Source organism: Mchenga conophoros, linkage group LG18, assembly GCF_057382185.1.
Source record: "Mchenga conophoros isolate Kocher_MC1m ecotype Shallow Benthic linkage group LG18, M_conophoros_male_GT1.1, whole genome shotgun sequence".
Lineage (NCBI taxonomy): Eukaryota > Metazoa > Chordata > Actinopteri > Cichliformes > Cichlidae > Mchenga > Mchenga conophoros.
Window position 1 is genome coordinate 27,542,260 of NC_140543.1, and position 20,906 is coordinate 27,563,165.

General features: G+C 38.4%; 1 protein-coding gene across 1 annotated transcript in view; it reads left to right on the forward strand.

Moving 5' to 3' along the window:
- The window catches only part of LOC146554038 (vertebrate ancient opsin-like), a 75,895-nt gene extending 55,412 nt beyond the window's left edge, over positions 1-20,483 (forward strand). Inside the window, exon 4 of the mRNA XM_085253794.1 lies at positions 15,582-20,483. Within this exon, the coding sequence (XP_085109920.1) occupies positions 15,582-15,863 (282 nt within the window). The 3' untranslated portion in view covers positions 15,864-20,483. The remainder of the gene's footprint in view (positions 1-15,581) is intronic.
- Positions 20,484-20,906: the final 423 nt, after the last annotated feature.

Here is a 20,906-nt window from a genome sequence, read left to right on the forward strand (position 1 = left end):
GCATGGTGAATAAGAAGGTCTTTGAATCTACCTTTTTTTCTAACATATTTGACGAACTCTGCCAACTCGGCTTGTTCGTCTAAATAAATAACGTCTAAATAAATAATAGACATTGTGATGAGCTAATGAAAACCGAGTGCTTACATGTCTGTTTGTCACGTCAGAGGGGGGTATTTGCAGTGTCGTGCAAGTACCCGTTTTATCAGGTGTTCGTCATTAAAATTGTAAAAGATCTCATTTAATCTTGGCCCACGCTCACGTGAGGCAATATGATGAGACCCTTTGGGTGTTAACTGGGAGCAATTATTTGGAGCTTGCTGTCTTGGTCTTATTTGCTTTTATACTTTAATTACTGTTAAGTTGCCCGTGAGAAGAATTAATAAAGCTCACCTCAGGAGCCTACAGTGTGTCATATGACCCTCATAGCTCATTTCCTTTTACTGTGTTTTCTATTTGTGCTGCGCTAAAGTTCCAATCGGCTGTAACCTCTTCTATCCCGGCTTACTTTTTGCAAAGCAAGAAGTACATAATGCATGGAGACTACCCAACAAAATAACATTTTTAAACAGTCAATACCTGAGCTGGTCTGCTTCAGTGTGATTGTTCTGGTGTGATTTTGTCAACTTTTTGATGCAATATGAAAAATTTTGTTTTGACCAAAACAATAAATAAACTGTCAGCGATCAGTGGTGTGTGAAATTATAGAAAATCACTTAGTTCTAATGGCATCACTCCAAAGAACAAAAGAAAATTGGGAAATATATTCTAACCTAAATGTGTTTGTTTTTATTTTATTTTGTTTTATTTAGGATCCGATTACTGAGAGTAGAAAAACTGGCTGAGAAGCATTCAGGACCGTTACAGTTGTGGTCACATACAGTAGATTTGCCAAATTTAAGTGGAAGCAGGAGAGCAAAACTCATAACTATTCATCTGTCAGGAACTGACAGGAATACAGAAACTTTGCCGGCGTCAGCGTGGGCTCTGCTCGTACTTTTTGACTGGAGGGCCAAAGACATAGGGGGAAAGGATGAAAGACAGAAGACACTGAGGACTGAGAAGAGAACCAAAGATCAGAAATGTTTGTTTTCCGTGTGTCAGTGGCCCAACATTCAGAGAATCTCTTCTGATTATAAACTAGCTGTACATATTCAATGATTAAATACTATGGCACACAAAGAAGTTTACATCCAAATAAATAATCAAAGTAAACCTTAAAAGTAGTTTCACATTTGTCATGCAGCTGTTGTTGTTTTGTGTTATTTAATTAAACCCACAGACCAACAGTAAACGCTTATGTTATTGTTGAGTGATGCAGTACTACTTTTTTATCGAGCAGTGTCATCCCGGGCATGACCGAGCTCAGAGCCCAGTGCAATAGTTGAACTGGATCTTAGATTCTTCTTCCTTAAGTGAAACTTTTTGACCAGTAGGAACCAATACTGACACAGTTTACCCCGACGAATGTGACTGGTGGGGATGTTTTTGTCAGCTGATCATTTCTGGGTGCTTGGCTTGGCCTTGTTTGCTGGTGTGTTCTATTGTTTGTGCTAAAATCACACTCAAGTTTTAAATGTTTAATTCATTGGTTGTATAAATGGTTGAGGCATAGAGCTATAGAGACATTCCAAAGCATCGCGATGGCTCACTTGTTCATAGTGTTGGTTAATCTAAATAACAATTTAGTTTTACCTCATTTTAATAAATTGGACACTGGCAGATTGATTTGTGTTGCTCTTGGTAGATTACATGAGTCAATACTGAAATTAGCTGATTCTGACAGAGCTGTTTTAATGTGTACATTAATGGCAGGGTTAGTTCCATAAATAGTTAGACTATTTATGAAAACTTTTTGTAGTTTTGCCTCTGCATACCAGTACAGGGGGTTTTAAATCAAATAATTAATTACTAGCTATATTTTTAAAAGACTAACATTTTTGTAGTTTTAGAGTTAAACCTGGCAGTCTTCTTACCAAAGAACATTTGGATTGTTTGACAATCCACTGTGGTGGTGTACAGAGGCAAACTACAACAAACTACCAGCTATGGAACAATACTTTCCACAATCACTGGTGCATTTTTGCATTTGTGGTCTCTCCCTAATTTCCCCCGTTAGGTGAGCGGTCATGTCAAAGTAACATCCACACGAATAGATACGCCAGAATGCCTCGTATTTTTATTCACCTCACATTAGTTATATTTTTACTGTGCTCCCAAAGTTAACTCTAAATTTCAAGTTTACTTTATTCTCCACCTTCCTTATCAGGGTTCTCTCTCAACTCAAGCTCTCTGTGCAAACAATACATTTAAACTCAAGATTTAAGATGTTTTGTTCGTTTCTGAAACATAGTTCATCATCGTGAGCATAAATAGGAGAAGATAAGCGAGACTGTCTCACTGAAGCAGACTGATAAAACTTATTTTTCTTTCTAATCTTTATCATCTCATTCTGGTCTATTAAGTAAAGCTCAATGAAAAGCATTATGCTATGTAAGGCTTTAACCCTCTCAGGATATCTATGTGCAGTAGATCCTGAGATGTACTATACAAAGAATTATATGCAGTGCAGTATATTGGAGAGCCTTTCAAAGTGCAATACTTTTTCTCAGGCTTAAACTTTCCTTACTGGAAAGTTACTGTGTTACTGCCAAGACTTATTTTACTGTGGAGTTGGAAATCTACTGAAAAAGCATACAAACTCAATATGCTGCTGTCATCTGGAGATACTGCATGCTTCTCCTTACATGTTACATCAGATGCTGAGGCCACCGCCACAGCTAACTGACCTTACAGGGACATTTTAGCCGACACGTCATCAACTTCAACTTCCCCTGGGAGGGAGCCAGTGGGAGAGAATGAAACCAAATGTCCTGTATGTCATTTTCAGTCTTCAATTCCTCCCAGCCCATTACTATGGAAACTGTGAGTTGAGGCGAGTTGAAGACTAAAAATGCTGTACAGATACAAGGATCAGCTGGTTTGTCCCGTCAACGATCAGCTCTGCTCACAGCCGAGACCCCCCGGGGTTTAAAAAACAGGGATTATGGGTAAGTTTAATCATCTGTTTATTTTTTAATCACTACTTGAAAATAAACTTGTGAATACTCGTGAATACACTGCTTTATATATAGACCAATCCAAAAATATCTGTATATTGTCACAATTGTCACGTTTTCAAAACTAAAACCTGAGTATGATTTTATTTGACTGACATAAAAATAAAAACTAGGCATTTTTAAAAAGTGAACTAATGACACCAGACTGTGTACTTGGAAAAATATACTAAAACAAAATAAAGATATACAGGAACTGTCACTTGTGTAGCATCTTGTACATGTTACAGCGCTTTAATGCAAAGAGAAAATACATACATTTTCAATGTTAAACATGAAAAACTGAAAAGATGGTGACTGAAACAACTAATAGATCATTGCAGTCTTTGAAGTCCTTACCTCATCTCTTAATCCAACAATAAGTTGTGTAAAGACCTAACCTTGTCATTGTAGACAGGGATTGCATGCATCCATCCATCCATTCGCTTCCGCTTATCCTTTTCAGGGTCACGGGGGGCGCTGGAGCCTATCCCAGCTGTCTGAGGGCGAGAGGCAGGGTACACCCTGGCCAGGTCGGCAGTCTGTCGCAGGGCTAATCATAGACACAAACAACCATTCGCACTCACAATCACTCACTATGGGAAATTTAGAGTTTCCAATTAACCTAACCCCACTAACAGCATGTCTTTGGACTGTGGGAGGAAGCCAGAGTACCCAGAGAGAACCCACACAAACACAGGGAGAAAATGCATGTATGTTAGGGTAAATTATATGTGTAATGGTGTTATTGCCTCAGTCCAGCCCCATAAGTACCAAGTCACACTTCTTGATGTTAATTTTAAAACAATCAAGAAAGACAACAAGGACCAACTAGGCTCAAAATTCAAAACAACTGTAGAGGTTTGTTTCCTGGTTATGAATATTTTGCTGATCTCCTGGGAAGAATTCATTCAGTGACGCTCTACATCACAAAAAATTGAATTTGCAGGAAATCTAAAATGTTCCTACACAGCAAATTCAAAAGTGTTAAATTTTTTGGTGTTAATAGTCTCCTTGCAAAAGTAGAGTTAATTTTACTCTAAGCAGAGTCACATTCTTTTAATGTAACTCTGAGGTGTAAAATGATAGTAGTTAAAATCGAGTGTTAAAAATGAGTGTTTCTATTTCAAATCTGGAGGTGTTACAATGGAAACATTAACTCTTGACCTCTTAACTCTGAACTCCTACAGGGGCTATGACACCAACAGAGTAAATTCACAGACTCCGCCCCCAGCACGGCTCCAATCGAAGCTGAAGTGAAGCCGTTTCAGAACATTTTGCTCTACATATTTGAGTTGTTTGCCATGCTTGGTAAGTCATTTTTTCAAAGATTGTTTCAATTGTTATTAGCTTTTACTTCTGTGGCTCTTTGGAGTTGAGACAAAGCTGTGTGAAAGGCATTAGCCATGTTGCTCGCTGATAGCATAATATTCTGTTTTAGCTAGCTGAAAGGTATTGTTTGCGGGCAAATACCACAGCACTGAAAAAAAGCTTGCATGTGAATTTTCAGTCAAACTTTTGGTCAAATACACCTAAAACAATGTCTAGAATGTGAAATGTTGGTATAATGGTGCTACTTGAAGCCTGAAAACGATCGCCCATAAAAAAAAAATAAAAAAACGAGCAAACAGCAGTAGCTGACGTCCTGACTGGATTCTACGTTAGCATAGATCCCTCCAGAGTTTTGTGCACACGGTTTAGGTAAAAATGAAAAAAGTTGAGGTTTTACATTTAGTTCAGTATTACCTGTTGCCTGCGTCCTTGTCTTTTGGGAAAATACTTTACACAAGTAATGGCTCAAAGAGGATTCCTTTTTTTTTTTACTGTGCTGCAATTGTTTACTGGATTATTTGTGCCGTTAATTAGTGTCAACTAATTTTTATTCAATCTCCACACAGGATATGCTTGTGAAGATGGAATATGGGGGAGAGCAGAAGTGCGTTGAAGTTCCACAAAGGGATGAATGAAGGACATGCATATTGTATTGAAGAAATAAGTGATGAGAATGCTGTTATTTGCATTTACCATGTCAGACCTTTTGATAAACAAAATTCTAATGAAAGTGAGAACATGTACACTGTTACATCTTTCAGAAAATGTTTTGAAATTGTGGTGCACAGTTCAGAATAAATGTTTTTCAAAAACCATTGCATCTTTTTAGTAAATGTTTATTTCCAAAAGAAATTTCTAGAAGTTCAGAACAGTAAAATTCCCGCTTTTTAGAATGAATTAGAAGATAACTCTTACGTAGTTAAACTAAAATACTCTTTGAGAGTTAATATATAAACTCTTAACACCAAGTGTTAAATTATCAACTCCAGACAGATTTGGTGTTTAACACTAAATCAGAGTTAACGTACCAACTCTCCAAAAAGAGTTAAATTAACACTCTCTGGTGTGGACCCATATAGACACTTTAATAGTGTTGAAATCAAATCCGACAGTGTTAATTTGGACATGCTGGATTTGCTGTGTACCTTTTCACCTCAGAGTGAGGATATGACTGATTTACAATATAAACCAAGATCAGCCTCTGCTGAATTGGTGATGTGCCAAAAATGTTTTCCCAAATATCATTCTATTCACAAGTTCTTATGTGAATGAATCATTGTTTTTCCAGCTCCAACCCTCTGATTTTTTAATACAATCTATGGTTTGCATTGTAATTCATAGCACTGGGGAGTTTCCTGGATTAAGTCAAGCAAATGTCAAATGAAGCAGAAGGTATCTGCTGATGGCTATCGAAGAAGCTTCCTGACATTCACTCACCTCATACAAGTCCCTTAAACTACGAGACTGTCTTCTGTAATGTAGAAGAATGACTGACTGCAGTTTAACTCTTCTGAAACTGTGGAGAGAGCACTGCAAATGTTTTGATGTATGTCATACAGAGAATTCAGTTAAAATCTATCTATTTGGGTCTATCCATTTTCCATCTAATCCTCCAATAAGAATGTCATTCAATACAAATGCCACATATTTTTGGAATGTGCTGGACCTTTACAAACACAGACAATAAAGATCTGTCCTTTAGGAAAAAACTACTCTCATGTACAGTCACAGCAAAACTGAATAACATTAAACCCAAGACAAAGTCTGATGTTTTTAAGAGAAAGTTGAGCTCCTCTTTCCATATAATATCCGCTCAGTTCACAGGGTTCATCATCATCCACACCTGCTCTAACCAGTCTGAGATGACTCTTCATAAATTCTCTGCAGCCCTTTCTCTCTGAAATATTCTGTCAGTGCATCTTGTTCCTTCAATCTCCCTGTCATGCTTTATTTAGTTATCTGTCATTATCTTCACCTTTCTCCTGACCTCAACCTTGATGCCTCTGTGCCCTAATTTACTTCATACTTTAGCATTTGTTTGTTGTCTCCATCTTTCTCTCTCCCGTCCTTCTAGCCCTCATCAGTGTGGTGTTTGGACAGCTGAGGGAAGTGGGGAGTGTGCATCAACATTACAGAGAGGTGCTGATCATCTTGTTTCTTTACATCTCCTTGCTAGCTTTCACTCTCCGATGACCTAAAGGTTACTGAAATACTGACAATAGGGACAAACATGTTGCTTATAGACGCAGTGCGTGAAAGATCTTTTTGGTTATGTCCTGGGGCATTTTGCTCTTCTTCTCCTCAGCATCTGTTCATGCCCAGCAAGGTTTTGAGACATAGTGTGCGTGAGAAGTTCAATGACGAGTCAAATGATTACAGGCTCTCATGAGATGAGGTCACAGTGTGGTAAAAAAGTTTGAGATATGTTTTTAAGTCGAAGAATAAAAAGTCTTAAAAAGACAACACTTCGCAACTTTGCCAACCTGTAAGGGGCTTTAAATCAGGAGATTGTTGATTAAACTGAAGCAGGTGGAGTACACAAACTACTTATTTAATGTTGTATTTAAGGAAGAGCGAGGGCCTACGGTGCCCGCTAGAGATGTACAAACTCCAAAACAGAACGGAAGTGCTCCAGGACGCTAGGGGCAGTGTTGAGCTCAATTTGCAAAATAAACGGCAAGTTTGTTGCAAACATGGAGTTGGATACCGGCGGAAAACACCTGCAAGGATAGAACAACCACGCTTTATAAGAAAGGTAATGTGCAAACTGTTGTTTGTTTGATTTTTTTAAAATTGCTATGAATGCTTAGTTTATGGTGGAGTCAAATCCTACGTTAGCTAACAGTCAGTGTGGTTGGCTTAGAGAGAAGCCCAACACTGCCCCTAGCATCCTGGAGCACTTCCGTTATGTTTTGGAGTTTGTACATATTTTGGAGTTTGTACGTGCTTTGTCTCTAGGGGCCACCATAAGGGCCCCAGTGCAGACTCGTAACTTAAAACAACCTTTCACTAGAGGTAAATCATAACACATCAAAGAATGCAATTATAGTAAGGCTCGCAGGGATATAAGGGATACCAGAACTATTAAATGAAAGAGTCGCGTCATCTCCATTCACTTCATTAGACCATTTTTTACAGGAATGGTGGAGCCTCACAATAGTTGTCAAAGTTAGCAAAATGTACTAGATGTGCCATAGAGATATAGAAGAACACACATTCCAACTGCCCACTAAGCGCTTGCTGGAACTATTTGAAGGCTACATTAGTGATGTGGGAGGACAGGGACAGGTGCTGCTAGGGCAAGACAGACGTCTCTCACGAGTCCTTTAGTGCTGCAGGCAGGCAAAGTGTTCAAATAGGCACAACTTCAGTTTTTTTATTTCTATATGATGAACCCTGCATTATTAAGTGATAAGAACAAGTAATCTGATGCCCTGTAATCATTATGACGCTATAATTTGAGATACAATAAATAAAATACATTTTTGTACAAAGTATCGGTATCGGATCAGTATCGTCGATACCACCCTGAATATTACTTGGTATCGGATCGGAAAGGAAATCAGTGGTATCGCACATCACTAGGCTACATGACCCTGAATTCTGAACTCCCACTGAATAGGATGACGTAACCAAAGGCCACAGCGAGACAAGAACTATAAACGCACACCCAGTAATCAGGGAGATTAGACAAACCAGGAAAACTCACTGTGCAGAAGTCAGTTTGGTACACAGCTGACAGCACTATTTGACAACTGTTAGAATTCATATTATGGCAAGAACCGACCAGCTAAGTCCAGAGAAACGACAGTACATCATTACTTTAAGAACTGAAGGTCAGTCAGTCAATAGTAATGTGCAGTTGCAAAACCCATCAAGCACTACGACGAAACTGGCTCACAGTCACCTGACCTAAACCCAATCAAGATGGTTTGGGATGAGCTGGCAAAAGGGCCAACAAGTGCTCAGCATCTCTGGGAACTCCTTCAAGACTGTTGGAAAACCGTCTCAAGTGACAACCTCATGAAGGTCATCGAGAGAATGCCAAGAGTGTGCAACGCAGTAATCAAAACAAAGGGTGGCCATTTTGAAGAATCTAAAATATAAAACATATTTGGATTTATTTCACACTTTTTTGTTTACGACATATGTGTTCATTCATAATTTTGATGCCCTCAGTGAGAATCTACAATGTAAAAATAGTCATGAAAGTAAAGGAAAACGATTAAATGAGAAGGTGTGTCCAAGCTTTGATTGGCAGTTGTGTCTGTGTATGATTGAGTTACACTATTGTGGCAGTTCATCTTAGCCGCCCTTGAGTAAGCTTTCGCTCATTCTTTCACCGTTTCCCCTGTGTCTGAATTTCTTCTTCTTTTCTGTAAAATAGTTGTAAACATTGATTCACTGTCCTCTCATTTGAAAAAGCAAATATATAAGGAGACATAAAGTAATCAGATTAGTGAGGGGAATCTTTTTAGAGCATCCATATAAGAATGACTGTCTCACAAGAGAGTCACATGATATTGATATATTATCCACCCTTATTTGAAAGTACCAACAACCAAAGGGCAGAATATTTAAAATCAATTTCAAAACAAATAAATAAACAGACTGTGGTACCTGCGCTAATTGTACTGGAGAAGTGCAGAATTCCAGAATTCCCATTGTGGTTTATTTTTTCTTCATTTTAAGCAGCAATAGAGGTTTAGTGGAATAAGCCATTGCGTTTTGGCTCCACAAATAACACTTAACAGAAGCCATTTTTTGGTCTCTAATGATCAGTGGTTAAAAAATGGTCAAGATACAATCTGTGATATTCTGTACACGTGCTTTCAATTACACAAACACATGTCTGGGTCACATGCTACTGTCGTGAATCTAATTCAATCAATAAATGACTTTTGAACTAATTATCTGTGTACACTCGACCTTTTTGTCTCTTTCCAAATGCCACATGTGCGATTTCACTGCTGTGATGCCTTAAATCTAAGCACATGCTGCGAAAAAGTTTCACTGTATTTTGCACCCATGAGAAAATGTAGTAGACTATAAGTATACATGAAACTCAGAAAGTATACTAAGTATACTACGTTTACTCAAGAGTGGCATCTTCAGAGTCCACATTAACACGAACTCAGGAGGAGGACTAAATTGGAGTTTAATGCCAGCCGTTGTGTTGAGAATATGTTACAGACATGGATAGAAATGCATAGAATTGAAAATAAACCTGTATACCTTGAATCCATTGTTACATTTTTAACTTGCTGCTGAGGCCTTTAATTATTCAGAATCTTTCTATCCATCTATGTGCAAGAAATACCCAGGTTTATGCTGGATAACACTTTATTTTTCTTTCTTTCTTTTTTTGTTAAGAGATTGATATAAAACAGCTAAATCTTCATGAAATCTCAATCTCGAGACTTCCAGTTCTGTTTCTTGGATTTAAAAATGTATCCAGAGGTCCACTGACTATTTATTATATCCTGACAGAAGGTGTATACATTTCAATGCTTTCCCTCTGTACCTTGGAGACAGCCTGTCCTTTCTTTTCACAAACTGTGATGTATTCTGACTCTTGGTGCTTGTGAGAATACAGTATTTGTGGAAGTGTAGACCAGTAATGGTTCAGAAAGATAATGTTATCAGTTAAAAGAGTTCTGTTTACTTTAAGGCAGTTTGCTGTTTGTTAGTTTAAAGCTAGTTTTACAGAATTCGGTCCAAAGGTACTTAACCTAACTTTATCTTTATTCATTTTTGTATTCATCTTGCAGATAATACAATTTACTGCATGATGTTACTGTTGATAACGAGGCCATGATCAACTATAAGATTAAAATGCTTTTATCCATTTAAGTTATAGCTGATTTATTTCCTGCTTATTTGATTGGATCCACCAAGTGATGTTTAGAGACCAGCTGATTTAATAAAAGCTTTATGTCTTTATTTTGATTACAGAGAAATGCAGTTATGATTGCTTTTATATTGTAAAGCTCTTCTGCAACTTCAATCATGCATCCAGCTTTTTGCACAGTGCGTGTCTTTCATTGCCCATTAAGCTAATATGCTGAGAAGCACTGGAATGTACTGGTGATAACTCCGAAGCGTGAGCTCAGGTGAAGCCCTGCAATCATCCCATTTACCTGTGAAGAGCAGTGACACTATAGTGCAGAACCTAACAGTGCAAAATCCATGATTATGTTAAACAGTACTTTTGTTATTATTTCCCACTCTGAGTAGTTACTGGGAAATGAATGAAGAACTGAGAGGTCCTTCAAAATGTCCTAATCAAGGACTATCTGTTAATTAATTAGACTGAACAACACTCTGCAAAAATATTTCACTGTTTCAATGTTTTATGTATCTGTGGAATCTTAGGATTATCACATTTTTCAATAACTTATAAGTTTTTACATCCCATGTTACAACCTTTAAAGTGACTTTACTATATAAGTGATTTAGAGTTCAAAATAAACCTTATTTATCTCATATTAGGCCTTGGTGCAGTCCTACAATTCATCCACAGTCTGAATCAAGCTGTTTTAGTTCTTCTTTAAGGTCTTCCCCTCTCTAAATTAAGCCTTTAAGTCTTCTGACTGGCTCCTCCTGGCATTATGCAGAAGAAAGAATAGAAGTACATGTCTAAAACGTCCACCATATAAAACATCTGATGAGCATGTTAATTCCAGTTTTCAATAGTGCAAGTCTGGATCTCTCACACTCATATAGAAAGGTAACACTCCATTACCTCTCAAACTAAAGATATAAATCCACTGTCTCCTACTGTCTTCTACTCTAGGGCAGTGTATGGCAGCGAATATATGATATACATCATCAAATATGGATTTAGGATATTAGGTTTGTGGAATAAGAACAACGATGCTTATAGCCTTCACAAACAAGATGCTGAACATCTAAACTGCCTTTCCGGTGAAGTTGCAGTAATGGAGCTGGTAATAACAGAGTACTGCAGGAGCTGCAAAATTAAGAGGCAAAGGTGCTGAGATCTTTGCCTCCCACCACTTCAGAGACATTTTCATTTTGTCACAGCTCACATCAAACACATCTCTGTCACAAAATAGAAGAAACTTCTGATTAAAGCAGGCCCAAAAAAGTGATAAATGTATGTTATTAGGGTCCACCAGGTGGACACAACCCTGTCGTCACCATGTCAGAGTTTGTTGGGAGTTTTTGCAGCATTTCCCCAATGATTGTTTTGTTTCTTTACTAGCCTTGCACCTACATGATGAGTACATAATTGTACCCCTTCCTAATGCTAAAGACCAGTCATCATTTCTCCAGCAGTGGGACTGTAATTTTCCTGGTACAAGGAGGGCTCGGGTGTGTTCTGCTATGCCTGAAGTCCTTGTTTTTCTGTAGCAGCACACAGTAGGGGATCACCTCTGTTTGTAGATCTGCAGGGCAGGTCTCAGCCTAGAGTCAGCCTTTTTCTGGAACTAAAGTGCAGTAGCTTACCAATAGCCCAGTGAACGCAGCATGAACCCTAGCTTTGTTTTCTGCTTCATTAATTTAACACCATTCATGTTCAGAGTTACAGAGTCAGCGTCCTCTTCCCTTACAGCCTATTTTGTTATACAGAGACCGAGCGACACCACAGGTCCTCAATTTCTCGTCTCCAGAGGGTTGTTATGTTTATCCAAAGCTGACTCTGCAGCATTAAGAACAATGGAGATAATGATTGTGGATGCCAGTGCTGCTCCAAAACCAATGGGACATTATTCCTACATCGAATAAGGTTAATGCAAAAAGTCAGTTATTCAGAGCAGCATGATATAATTTTATTTTCCCTAAAACAAAAACAAAAAAATCAAATTCATTCTATTTGCTACACATTCACATTTTCCTCATTACATCAAACAGCCAACGCTTTCAGAAATGCAAGACAATGCCACAGTTTTTAAGGTAAACCCCAAAGGCTGGTGAACGGAGGCTAGACCACAAACACAAATGTAAGTGGTAAAAGCAGAATAAACTTAACAATGTGATTATTTGTGTGCGTGTGTGTGTGTGTGTGTGTGTGTGTGTGTGTGTGTGTGTGTGTGTGTGTGTGTGTGTGTGTGTGTGAGTGAGAATCTGAAAAAGAGGGCATTGGCTTCAGGAAGAAATCCATGGTTTTGAAAGGCCACTTGAATGAAGCCTTGTGCTGAAGGTTTTCTTTTTCTTCTTGTTTTGTCTTTTAGCACCTTTTGCTTCCCCTGCTGTACAAACTTTTAATGAAATGATTAAACTTTTTGGATTTGGCATTTAGCAGATTTGGCTTCAGCATGGAGTGCACTTTCTGTTTTAACTGGCACAACTTTCATGTTGTTAAAAGTGCTAAATGATTTGTGGCACTGCACAAAACACATTGAGAACCTAATTGGGAACATTTGGAATAACCACGTATGAGAATACATATACAAAATAAGCCCATTTTCTCACCCCTTTTTTGTGTGTGTGAACAGTAAGCACTGAACTCACATTTAAATTTAAACATTTCTTTTAAAATACAACACACCCCTTTTATTTCTTCATAATTTGCTTCCAATCAACCAGACTGGAAGCCAAAAGCTCAAGTAATAGTTCTCCTGGCTTTCTAGAGAAGTAATTTACTAAGTTTTAATCTATGAAAAATGCTAAAGATGATAGAGTTTCACAGGAATAAAATAGTATTTTTGCACTAACAAGGTCATTCTCAAAGCCAGAATACAATAAATCTAATATAGTGTTATATATTAGAGGAGTTGAACAAGTGGGGTGAAAGAAGAAATGGTAGCCCTAAAAAAAGAAGGTGGAAGGGTAGCTGTCAAGCCATTCCTAAGTAAGGATGAGGTATGCCAAATGACACAATAACTTGTGTGAGAATCAGTGGCAACAGGACTTATGGAGTGATGAATGCAAATTTGAAATTGTTAATGTAAATAAACAGCCATAAGTAGAGGTCAGGAGAGAGATCCAGCAGTGACAGTCTACAGCCATCTGTAAAAGACGGTGGAGGCTTTGTTGGGGATCTTGTCAAATTCGGCAGAATTAAAATACCACCAGACTGTAATCCATCATGCAAAGCCATCTGGAGAGCATCTGATTGGCAATAAAGTAATTTTTCACAGCACAGCAGAGGTAACACAGTAGAACCTGGATACACCCTCCACTTGCCATCCTTTGCAAGGGCGTAATTCCCCCCCCCCCACACACACACACACACCCCCCGACAGCAGGAGGTGTATAATTTTTCCACCAACACGAAAGCGGTGTTTTTTGTTTTTTCATTTCTTGCTCATAAGCAGAGAGTGCTTGCTAGCGCTGTCCTTAGACAGCAAACGTGACGAAACTATTCAGGAAAAAAACGCCGCGTATATATTGTTTATTATGACTCTGGCTTTACGTGCCCTATCAGCACAATTTAAAAACTGGTATATATCACCTTGTTTCTTTGTCATCTCGACGTGGTCATGTGATTGGCTTACCACGACTACTTTATTCTTTCTCAGTCAAACAGCAGCAGTCATGCGTTTGTTTTGCCCCCTTAGCTCCAGGTGTTGTGCCAAAAAGTGATCGTCAGGCAGAAAGTGATTGCTGTCTGCAAGACCGCGCGCAGCTGCTTATAGCTGTAGCGCCCAGATTACTTACATAGACAGCTACTTCCATGCAACTGAAGGTGCGGTAAGCTGAAGACAGCTTCAACCGTCTGTTTGCTGAAAAATAGTAACGCGACCACATTTTCTTGTTAGTAACTGTAACGACGTTGTAACGATAGAAATAGTAATTAGTTAGATTACTAATTACCATTATTCCCATCACTGGTTATTACCAGTAAAATAGTTGCATGTTTCATCATCTGGGAATTTACCCAGATTTATTTACTTATTTAGACAGAGATCTTGACACCCCCCCTGTCATGGTTGGCTGTGTGGCAGGTGGGCAAGCAGGAGTGGTGGATCCAAAATGCAGGACTCAGACACAGAAGTTCAACTTAAAGTGCAGCTTTATTGCTGTAAAACCTCTTACTAACTAAACTCACCAAAAGACAAACAAAAACGCTGGTGGACTAAAACACTGAAGCAGAAATACTGAACTGAAACTAGAGCTGGAAACAAAACACTGGTAACACGGAGGCAAAACACACACAGCTTGTTGAGGGTACGACGCAACACTGACTCAGAGAAACACAGGGTCTAAATCAGGGGTGCCCAATCCCGGTCCTCGAGAGCTACCGTCCTGCAGCTTTTAGATGCATCCTTGTTCCCACACACCTGAATCAAATGAATGGCTTGTTATCAGGCCTTTGCCAAACATGATGGCATGCTGAAGAGGTAATCAAACCATTTGATTCAGCTGTGTTGGAGTAGGGATGCATCTAAAAGCTGCAGGATAGTAGCTCTCGAGGACTGGGATTGGGCAGCCCTGGTCTAAATACACTGGGAAGTAACGAGGAGAATGAGACACAGAAGGAGAGCACAGCTGGGGGAAATTAGAACTGACGAGACAAGCAAAGCAGGACACATTCACATAAGACACGGACCTACAAAGTAAAACAGGAAGGATCACACAGAGACGCGAACTTGACACAGTGGAGACAGCAACTAAGAAACACAGAGATATAAACCATAAGGCAGAGGACTCTAAGAACCGAGAGACACAGAGAGGAACCCAAACATGCAGACACAGACTTACACAGAACAGAGGGGACACAGAAACATGAAGACAAGGGATCGAAACTAGAAACCATAGAAACTCACACCAAGTACAATAATACAAAAATCACAAAGAACTAAAACGCTGGGTCAGGAGACCCAGGACCCTGATACCCCCAATGTTCAACACAAAGTTACGCCGATGATCCTTTGCACAAATAACCTACATCAGTTGAAAATACAGTGATGGCTCACACTCATAATTAAGAGAGAGAAGAGTGAGACTAAGAAAATAAAGATTATGAGTCACTATAAACTTCCCTGTTGAAGAAGCAGCAACTTTGCTAAAAATGCATCAAGCTGGTATTGTCCTTAAAGCAATATTAGAAAAAGGTATAAAATGCAGCCTAGAAACATTAGAACTAAGTGTTTAGTTCATAAAGTTTTGTCCTCTGTGGTCTCTTGCATATAACTGTGTAGTTTAAAAGAAGCTTGACCATATGTTTGTGCTGTATGCTTGCCTCAGTTTTACAGGTGCTTCCAAGCCCTGCTGCAGTGTGAAGCTCCTCGAAGAGGCTCCAGCTTAAAGAGTTCCTCCAAGGTCCCCACCAAGGCCATGAGGGGAATAGCAGGAACTGGTCCCCGCCGTACTAACGAATTCCTATTTATGGTAGCCTCATTGGGTCAACCAGCTGCTACAGTCCCCCGACTGGGGCTCTCATGTGAACCTACTATCGATATCACAAAAGCCCCTTCTTCAGACAATAAACCTGTTGTAGTCTCACTAGTGGCTCACCGTGAATGCTGACAATTGGTTATATAATCATAAAACCCTAAGGTCCCCATCCAGGAGATCAGTGAAAAAGAAAGAGGTGGTTTTACTGAGACTTGGAAAGCGGCGGTCTGCCAGTCCAGGTGGATTCAACGTGACTCCAGCATTAACTCTGGCCTGCCTAGTACAGATGATAGATCAATAAGAAAGGGCTGTCTCTGAAAAATGTGAGCAACTATCAGAGATGACAGTAAATCTACAGAAGCTGGGAGTTTGTATATTTTACTGAGAAAAGAAACACTCATGATCCTTTCTTAGAAAGCACATTTAAAGGATGCTCTTATCAGAGCTCTGGAGTCAGACTGTAATAAAAGAGGAATTATAAGGATAATTTTGTGCAATATCTCATTCTCTTAAAATGTCATAACAATAGCGTGTTCAGGAGTGCTGGGGAAGGGCTATGATTGGTCTGTACTGATTGTTACTGACAGCAGTTACAAAGTGAAGTGAAATTGAAGAACACCAGCCACTTATGACTGCAAGCTTTTTGAAGTCCTTCAGAATGAGAAAACTTTAATAATCTGTGCAAGGGGAATGCTTTTGCAGCACTTGCACAAATAAAAGAAAGTTGTAAAATTACACAGAAACACAAGAAAGTGTAATGCAATAAAAGTACCTGAGAAACGACAGAGGTGCAAACTTAAATGGAAGTGGTGATAACTTTACCACCATAGAGTGGCAAATTCTATAGAAAACTATAGAGTTAAGTCTTCAAACCAGCAATAGTAGCGGCCATAACAGTTACAAGAAAAAAATCAAACGAGTGCAATAAGTCAAGATGTTAAATTGGGTAAAGAGAAGGAGTAGCATTCACAATTAAATGTCTTAATAAAAAGTTAATTGTACATTTAACATTGCTAGTATGCCGGGGGTGTTTGGATTTTTTTCAGGGAGATAGACTTTGGAAAGAAATACTGTAACTGCAAGTTGGAAATCACTGTACAGCCCATTCAGTAATGGCTGTGAATGTGCAGTCTAATGTAAAGGAGTTTGATGAAATGCAGCATCTAGCAATGTTAAATATTTAGCACTTGTATACCTCGAATTTTATATTCATGCTGTGTTATGTTAGAGTTTTAAATGTGTATTCAGAGGAAAGAGGTAACATCCTAAAATGTTAGTAGATGATTCAGATAACTACGAGTTTAGTTTATTGTTCATAAGCATGCTGTCTGCAAAGTTTGGGCACAAATCAGCTTAGCTCATAATCTTCACAGTAGCTGATATATTTATTTTCTCAAGAGTCATTCTGCAGAGTTTTGCAGTTCAATAATCAGTATCACATCTGACAATGTGCTCCAAAGTGTCTCCAAAGCACTCCATTGCAAGCAACTCATATAAGTTAAATGGAAAGAATTTGCTTTATCATATCATGTTTTCGATGTATTTGTCAGCATCTTGGTTTTTGGGGGTTTTTTTGCTAAGAAATCTCTCCCTTCTTGAAATGCAAAGATTACAGTAGAGTTTCTGAATGCATCAAAGCTGTGTTGTCAGTAAATGTTTAAACTGTATATGATGTGGAGCCACTTTTGCTACTGCATACAGCATACACCTGTTGGCTACAACAAGGACAGCAATGGCAGGTGAGGTGAAAAACATTGATTATATTATTACCAATCTGTCAGTGTGTAGGAATTATTGGGCAGCAAAAATCAACATTTTTTTAAGTCCAACCTGGAAATAACTTACAAACAAGAGAAAATGGTAAGTGTGCCCATTTTTCTTGGTCAGCTTCTGATGGTTGGACAACTGGACTACTAGCATTTCCAAAATAGTGATTGTTGTGAATTTTTCCCAAAAGCGAGCTAAAGAAGGAAAACAAGTAAACCAGCAACAGGGTCATGAGCACCCAAGACTCACTGATGCACGATGATTCCTTGATGGAGGGTTGAAGGCTGAAGAACACATTTTCTTTTCTATTATGTTGACAGCTGAGTGTATGTGCATTATTTACAAGAGGAAGAGATGGCAGCAGGATGCACTACTGGAAGTAGTTAGGCAGACCAAGGTAGTGTAATACTATGGGAAATGTTCTGCTGGGAAAGCTTTCCCATATGGAAAAGAAATGGAAAAAACTTATAAAAGACTTGCATAAGATGTGGTCTACATCATATAATGAATCCTATAAAACTTATATGATTTACTCATGAAAGTGGTCACTTTCTCATTACTTTCATATATTGTTTTAGTAAATATTGAACCCTGATTCTTTTATTCTTCTACTGGACTAGAGAACACAGACTATCCAAACCATACAAGTTTCATTCATATAATTTTTCAAGGGATCTTATATGTGTTTTCACTCTTTTATGCTTTTCATACAAGTTTCACACAAGACAGATACAAACTTTATAAGATTAATATAAATCTTTTTCATATGGGTTGGTTTTGGAGTTCATGTGACACATTAAGAGGTATCACATAAATATTGTTGCTCACCATGTATGTTTCATGGCAGGGTATTCTGAAATGACAATGGGCTCTTTCAGCAAACTATGCTGCAATATCAACTGCAATGTTCGGGAAAGTTGACTAATATAAGAAAAATTTGATGGTTTTGATGTGGTCATTAAATTCCCTTGATTTGTGATTTGGGATGTGCCAACAAAACAAAACAAAAAACCAAAACAACTGTTAATGTCTTCATGCCTGACAACCCAGGAGGTCTCGTGGCGTTCATTCATCGACTGCTCAGATCTGTTTTAGCAAGAGGGGAGCACAAAATTACACACTGTTGTGGCTGAATGGTATAAGTTTGTATTGGCAATTTTTGTAAATCACTTTTACCACAAAAGCTGTTTTGAGTAAAAACAAAACAAAACAAAACAATTTTGGAGGTGCATTGTTCAATATTTTTTTACATCTAAATATACCTGCAGTGTGATTTTGGTTTTTTGTTGGGTTTTTTTAGAAAAATCTTTCTAAAGCAGAACGGTCAAAGATTTTAGATGTTTGACTTCGATGTGTTATGGGAAATGCAGATGGACTCAGACAGCAGAACGCACGGAGGCACAGAGCTGCAATGAAGCAAATTTATTTACAGTGAAGGGCGAATTTTCATGGACAGTGTATTTACAACAGAATGTGAATGGGAACGTGGAGCCAGGACGTGCAGGTGAAGAAACACACACTGGTAGCGCACTCGATTTGGTACTGTTTGCCAAAACCTCCAGAAGGAAACGAACCAGACGAGGCGACCCGAAGAAACAGAGAGGCGAAATCCTGGGGAGGAAACAAAACCCTGTACTGTCACCAGCAAAAATAATCCACAGGCTCCAACAGTAACGCAGGTGTCACTGCCCCTTTACACACTGAGGAAAGTTTCTGTTAAAGTTTCAAAACTGACTCACCCATAGTTTTCCTGACAGTAAAAATGGGTCTGAGCTCTTATAGGTTAAAGAAGACGGACATCAGTAATGTCTCATGTATGTATATGTTAAGCAATGATTTGTCATTAGCTGTTCAGGGGATGTTATGGGTGCATATAGAGCTATTTAGTGTAGTTTGAGGGCTGGCGTCATTTTTTGTTACTAGATCAAAACCCATATTCAAATGAAAATGTTGACTGTGAGCTCTCAGTCTAAAAAGCATATTGCCTGCATAACCCTGAGCCTAGAGGAGCTACATTCATTTTGTGGTGAAGCTCTTAGAGCACCACCAATGTATAGACATTTAAAAAGAAAAAAACTAACATGAGATGTTAATTATAGCTGATAAAACCTTCGGCTGCTTTAAAAAGTGTTTAAACAGTGATTCAAGAGATTTCAACACTTTTGGAACATCTCTATTCCGAGGGTTTTTCAGTGTTTAAACTATAAAATGACGAGCATAGAAAGATAGATTTTTTACAATAAATTATTATTATCTATTCTTTCCAAGCTGCAAATGTTGATCAGTGTGTAGAAAGTATTTTCCAATGCATCTTGTGTTCATAGTGCATGAACACAAGTGGTTACACTACAGCCCAAGTTTGATTCTTCTCTTCTTTTCTCTTCCTGGCTCTCAGTATCAAAAGCACAAAGACCAAAAAAGTAAATCTTAAAAAGCATTGCTTTTTGCATGCTGTTATTAATACTGAATTTCAGACTATGTGTGTCAGATAGCAGAAGATGTTTTTTCATTACTTGAGGTCCTGGGAACTACTTCCAAGGACCTTTAATATCTCAAATCTGGGTAGAGTCAGGAGACAATCTGTCTCTGACATTATGATGATGGACTTCATTAAACCTGAGTCTCAGGGCATAATGTCTGATTATTTAACTGAATAGTCTCAAGGCTAGACTGAAGATGGGGTGAGTAGTATCCTTTGTTCTTTGATCTTATTTCAACAGTGATTATAACTGAGTAATATTGCATTGTTCCAGAAGCTGTGAGTAATAATGTAAAACAAATATGTGCCTATGAGTCAAGGAGTCTCATCAAATTTTCCTGACTGTAAGTCAGATTTGACAAAATAACTGTCTAAGATGATGTTTTAGGAGGTTTTGTTACTTACAAGTGATTAAAATGATTGTATTTCACATTGTAAAGTTAAAATATATTTCTGAATTCACTAATAAATTGAGTAAGACAAAAATAAAGAACTTAATAAAAACTGAGCACTCACTGAGAAATAATGTCCTCTTTTTATCCCACGTACCCCATAATTCACAGTATGATGAATATGCCTACAGTGGAACCCCGACTTACGAAATTAATTTGTTCCCGAGAGTCTTCGTAAAACGAAAATTTTCGTAAGACGAAGCACCCATCGCGCGTTTTGACTGAGGCGATGCTGAACGACAGGTTATAGGCTAATTGCTATCTAGAACAACAACCAAGGGGTTGTCACATGATTCGGAAGGCATTGTGGGCATTGTAGGCTCAGCCAATCAGAGCCAGCGGATTTCATTACTCGGGCATTTTGCCGTAACACGGGCAAAATATTGCTGTTCAGTGCCTTCCTAACTTGAATTTTTCGTGAAACTGGGTATTCGTAAGTCGGGGTTCTACTGTATTTTAGGGTAAGTCTTGAAATAT